Consider the following 5791-nt stretch of genomic DNA (forward strand, 5'->3'; position numbering starts at 1 on the left):
AAACAGCAGCAGGAAGAGCTGATCCCGGGCCGGACAGCTCTGGAAGAGGCTGAGCAACAACTCAAGCGTTCCACACAGCTGTAAAACATAGTACAATAACAGAGTTAGGTTTAAATTGAGATTCAAGTCTCTACTAAGGGCTCTGATCAATTAAAAGAAAGTTTTCTGAGTGAAAACATGAGATTCTGAGATTTGTAAAATACTAGCGTTCCCTCAAGATAAAGTACATAGGTTCATACAAATATGTTCATATTGCATTATTTGTGTGGAGATTCTTATTGGGAAATTCTTAAAGAGGAAGATAGAATACAGAACATATTTTTAAGGTGTTCTACACATTAACTTTGGTAAAGTGGCCAAAAATGTGTCCCTTCTGTCAGCCAAGCTTTAACTTGGAGTGAGCTTGCAGGTCAGGCTGGTTCATTCAACAAAGGTTACATTTTGTTATAGACTATCTCACAAAGCAATAGTTTCAATGTATCTGTTACTCAATGAACAGAAGGAATAGAATTATGGAAAGATTGGGTGAATTTCAGTCACAAGCTGAACAAAGATGACCTAAAATAAAAAAACAAAACAATTTGAAGGACAGTCAAAGGACGGCAGCGACACAGCTCATTTCCTGCTGCACAGGAATTACATTTTACAGCTTCCTGTGCAGATGTATCATCTTTTAAATGCACTTTGAGGAAAATATGTGTCATTGCACACTAATAGTAACTGGCTGACCTACTCCACATTTTTCAAATTGCTGTTACACACAACAATGGCTGAAAATATAATTTCTCATCTGAAAATGCCTGATCATCTCTCACCTGGTCCTCGTCCCCAATGGCTGCCATGTATCCCAGAATGCTGTGCATCTCTTCCTGGGACATGCCCTTGCTGATGTAGTATTTGATGAGACCGCAGAGTGATGCCCGGATGGTGCGGATGTCATCCTCACTCAGGTCACTCTCTTTGTTGCTGTTCTTCCTGCAGGGCATATAAAATATGTAATGTCTTTTTTTCTAATGACACCATGTGACAATGAATGAGGTTTGAGTGGTTTACCCATAATATAGTCGTATGGTGTCCAAAAGAAACTGGACGCCATGTTTCTTCCTAAACTGTTTACGGTTGTCCTTGATGACGGTGGACATGTACTGAATATGACCTTTAGAAAAGACACCCGCTTAAGAAAAATTGAATTAAGGGAGGACACGAAAAAATAAAAAGATGAAAAAACACGAAAGGGCTGATTGTAAGGAACATGCTGGAAAAAGTAACAAAAATGGGGCTGCAAAAATATACTAGAAAACAGAAACTTAGACAAATTAGATAATTATTATTCTGAAAACCATAGTAGACCATTAGTGGTTACAAGTTAGACAAGTTTGCCAAATGATTCACAGCTCACAGGCCACCATCTTTCTGCCGGAATGACCAAAGGAGTGTCTCACCGATGCGCAGTGGGAAATCTCCTTTGTTCCAGATGTTAAAGTTAAAGAGCAGATGTGTGTGGAGCTGCTGTAGCAGAAGCTGGTTCTTCTCGTGGGTCACCTGCTCGATCAGTAGCTGAGAGGCTACCAAAACGCTGACATCCACATGGCCTGATGCAAACTACAATCAAACAAATACACAAACATTAAACAAAGACGTCAGCATATGAACAAGGAAATATAACAAAGTGAACAAGGACACTTAAAAATGTCCACTAAAGTAAACATTATGTGTCTGTCTTAGCTGCAGAAAAACCACAAAGATAAACACATTTGTGGCTTATGGTCGCCATCAGGGTGTGGTTTATTTTCTTTAAGCCATTATTATCACATCTAAACAATTATCTTTGACTAGCTATGTCTCTGTGGAGACTTGGACTTTCCCTGAGAGTAAATGTTGATTCAGGGTTGTTTTCTTTTTCAATCTTTGAACTACTACTGGGTTTAGTGAACAATGAAGCAGAGACCTTCTGCAGCAGTGCTCCCAGTGTAGTGACACTGTGTGAGTGAAAGAAGTTCTCCTGGTTGATGGGGTGTCTCTGCAGGAAGTGCTTTAGCACCAACAGGAAAGTGGCTACCAGGTTCTTCTCTAGACGAGCCTCTGAAACATAATGAAAACAATGAAAAAAAATTTAAAAATCCAAAGGTTACTTGTTTTTAGTGATTTAGTGAAGAGTTAAAATAATAAAAGCATAAAAAATGAATTATACTACACTGATTAAGAAAATACTACTTTTTTGGGGCATCTCCTACTCATCTCTTTAAATTTTTTACTGAACCTGAGGCTCTGTTGGACGGGAGTATGACCCAGTCTCCTTCTCCAGGTGTGGATACATCGGGGCTGATAAATTCTGAGCCAGCAATAGAGTCACTGTCCTGCTGATCAGGGGCCACCTGAGACAACTGCTCCAAGATGGGGAAGAGAATGGAGATACCTCCAACACAGTTGATCATGTCCTAAAAGTGAGGGATACAGCCACATATAAGAGCAGAAACTCCAATCAGTGGTAGGCCATTGTTTGCACATAAGACCTTCCAACCTTGATGTCCCAGTTGACGACTTTGTTTCCGGTCAGACGACCATGTAGCTTGTTAGGAGACAGATCAAGACAAATGGGATTCCTGCAGGCCTGTGTTTAGGAAAGTAAATGAGCCAGAACATTATGAGTCATAGAACTGATGTTAGGGTTCGAAAGAGCCTAGATGATCCTGCAGTGTTCCCATCACCTTTGGTGAGTAGTGTAGCAGCAGTTTAGATGAAAGATCACCAAGTTCTGACTCCTGGGCTTTGAGTGGAGAGATGCAGTTTGGACCTGCGTCATAAAAGAAATGAGACAATTTCTGAGCTTTTGTCTGTTGTCCTCTAAGGTCACATCCTGCTCATTCTGCTTACCAGAACTGCAGATGGCTTTGATTTGATTGGCCTGCAGTGGTTCATGGAACACCATCACACTTCCCAGTTGCCCCTGCAGAGAAGTGGGGGTGCCCCACTCGCTGTCCTGAGTCCCTGCAGAGATCACTTTGGTCACAGACTCTGGTTTACCCCCCAGCAACCCACCCCATGTCTGTGGTGACAGGATTCCACCCAGAGAGGAGCGAGTGGTGGGTGTGGTGACAGATGAAAAAGGAGGGTCGGGAATCTGTGAGGGAGGGGGCGTCGTGGTCCGCTGACCAGCTGAGCCGATGCAGCAGGAAGTGAATGGCTGAAATTAAAAACAAAAAAGTTTTACTTTTTTTCAAACATATTTATAAGGTGCTGCTGGTGGTCTCCAACCCTACATTGTTTTTAAAACTTGGAACAAGGTTCACTAGCCTAAAGCCTCACCTCTGTCATTATGGGATACTTTAATGGTGCAGACAGTTTCTGCTGTCCATCAACATAAATGTAGACCAGACTCTGTCCAAATGGTCTTTTCCCTGGTACATGCACGACACTGATACTGTGCTGCAGGAAGATATGCATAAACAAAATTTAATCATGTTTAAGATTAAATGTTCATGTTCAGGTCAAGTTTTTTTTAATGTATATGTAAAATATGAAACTGACTGACCCACAGTGAGTCACAGAAGCAGTAGTCCGGCAGCAGAACGGTAACGTATTCCTTCTTAGTGCACACTGCTACCACAAGGACACCAGCTGAACTGATGAAGGCCTCGAACCCTGTCCCTCCAGGGGTAAAAAAGCTGAACAGTAGAGAATTCAACAAAGACATTTAAATATGTAAGCACTGTTGTAATACCTAGTAAATAAAAGCCCCTGCATTTCTTTCATCTCACCTGTACAGCTGCTTCCGCTTGTCTTTACTTGGTGGACCTAACTGATCCTGGTCCACAGAAACCCATGCAAGAAAGCTGAATGCAGAACCTGGCCAGCGTTGAACTGTTGGCACAACAATTCCAGCCATGCCGGGCGACAAGTCAAAGTACTGCATGGCACTCTCCAGACCCTGTTTTCGTACCATTGTTAAGAGTGCTCTGAGGGCAGGACCAACGTAAGGGTGAGCTTGATTGGGCTCTGGAGGTCTGAGGAGACGCAAGAGCCTTAAAAGTTCTCTGGCACTCAAGGACTGAGAGCCCAGTGATCCCACCAGCCCAAGGAGGCTCTCAGCACAAGCTCGATGCAATCGTTCGTGGTGTTCCAGGGCAGCCAGAGCTCTCATGACCATGGTGGCGTTTACACAGATGGTGCGGGTTTGGCGATTAAGGCAACTAAGGCGACGGAGCCAATCGGCCGTAAAAAGCTGGAGTTCCGAGGAGTCCAGCTCCGGGAGCCACTGGACCAGCAGCAGCAAGGGCTCCACGTTACTAATGCCCAAGAGTCCCACTGAAGTGTGCTCTCCTTCCACCGCCTGCAAACAAACAAGTAGAACAAGTAGAAGGTTAATACAATGAAAAATAAAAATGTTATCAAGAACCAAAGACAAAAAGCCTCTGACCATGTTCATCAGTTCTTTCAGAAGATGCTTGGATGGTTGGCCCAGAGAGACCAGCACCTCATACAGATGATTGTAGCCTATTCGCTCCTTGAACACCTCCTACAGATATTGCATAAAGCAGAACAAACAATAGATATAAAATTTCCTAACTTAGATGGTCATTGGAAAATATTTATAAAAAATGACAAAATGTTTTTACTGCAGTGTCTGTGACCTTGTTACCTTTGCAGCTGGTGATTTGTGCATCACCACAGTCAGGGCTTTAATGGTAGCTACAGCCAGAGAGTCCAGTCGACCCTGAAACACCTGAAGGACAATTAAGCAGATTAGTGTTTGTACCCAGAAGACAATACTTCTGTTTCCTCTTATTCCAAATCAATGAAACAACATGCCTGTGAAAACAATTCAGAGCCTTGTTTTTTTCCAAGATTGTAGTTATATACAGTTGATTAATTTAGTAAAACAAATGTGAGTCAAATCAATTTGAAGTTTGAAGTTTTTGCTCTGCAGCAGGAGCTGCATCTAAGCTCCTACTGCAGATGTTAATGTAAATACAGGAGCTCTAGTCTTTCTGCTTCATGTTAAAATTCACATGGTAAGAATGTGGCTGAGGCAGGAAGCTGTCAGGACCAGGTCAAAAACAAACAAGTAAATTAAACCCACCACCTCTGCAAACACACACACACACAGATAAGTACAGACCAGGTCTTTCCCCATCACACTAACACCCCACACACAGCGCATGCAACCCATAAAGAAACACACACATCTTTGTCCAGCTTTGTCCTTCTCATCTGATTCACTGGTACACCAAGTCAGGTCAGCTGAACAAAGAGACTGAGACCAACAAAAAACAAATCACAGAGTCCAGCTGAACTCTGTGAGGACACACACACACCAGTACAAGGTGAGAACATTCCAGTGAATCCCATAATTCCCCATTAAAAAATCAGAAACAGTAAAGGGCAGGAGGTGTGGGATGGTGAGGGCAGGAGTGTGTGGTCTCTCCACAGCAGAAGAACATTTCATTTTACCTTGAAAAGTTTTTCTGTAAAAGGCAAACTTACATAGCCTTGCCTGTGTGTGTGTGTGTATGTGTGTGTGTGGGGGGGGTCTTTCTAGACACAAGCTGATTCATGCACAAAACCAATTTTAATCTCTGCATTTTGATGAAGGTCTTTGTAATATTGAGTGTATAAGAGTTTTATCCCAGTGAACCAAATCCCAGTCAACGCTGATTTCTGTGATGTGGTTGTTTGAGTGACAGTTGTTTTTGCTCCTGCTGTGAAGAGACCACAGGACTCAGGTCAGGGTGACAGGTGGACGTGACTGTGAGAGCAGCAGCAGCAGGTAGATGGCTGGTGATTGGTTGAG

The 5791-nt window shown here is 42.8% G+C and overlaps 1 protein-coding gene across 1 annotated transcript in view; it reads right to left on the minus strand.

Annotated features, from left to right (window-relative positions):
- The window catches only part of nbeal1 (neurobeachin-like 1), a 30773-nt gene that overhangs the window by 14081 nt on the left and 10901 nt on the right, over positions 1-5791 (minus strand). Inside the window, exons 12-25 of the mRNA XM_008325329.3 lie at positions 4640-4723; positions 4418-4516; positions 3759-4330; positions 3533-3665; positions 3307-3426; positions 2875-3184; positions 2709-2794; positions 2522-2611; positions 2261-2438; positions 1949-2082; positions 1443-1602; positions 1054-1156; positions 816-975; positions 5-78 (exon numbers count right to left, since the gene is read on the minus strand). Of these exons, the coding sequence (XP_008323551.2) occupies positions 5-78; positions 816-975; positions 1054-1156; positions 1443-1602; positions 1949-2082; positions 2261-2438; positions 2522-2611; positions 2709-2794; positions 2875-3184; positions 3307-3426; positions 3533-3665; positions 3759-4330; positions 4418-4516; positions 4640-4723 (2303 nt within the window). The remainder of the gene's footprint in view (positions 1-4; positions 79-815; positions 976-1053; positions 1157-1442; positions 1603-1948; positions 2083-2260; positions 2439-2521; positions 2612-2708; positions 2795-2874; positions 3185-3306; positions 3427-3532; positions 3666-3758; positions 4331-4417; positions 4517-4639; positions 4724-5791) is intronic.

Source organism: Cynoglossus semilaevis, chromosome 14 (assembly GCF_000523025.1).
Source record: "Cynoglossus semilaevis isolate Cse_v1.0 chromosome 14, Cse_v1.0, whole genome shotgun sequence".
In the NCBI taxonomy this organism is placed as follows: domain Eukaryota; kingdom Metazoa; phylum Chordata; class Actinopteri; order Pleuronectiformes; family Cynoglossidae; genus Cynoglossus; species Cynoglossus semilaevis.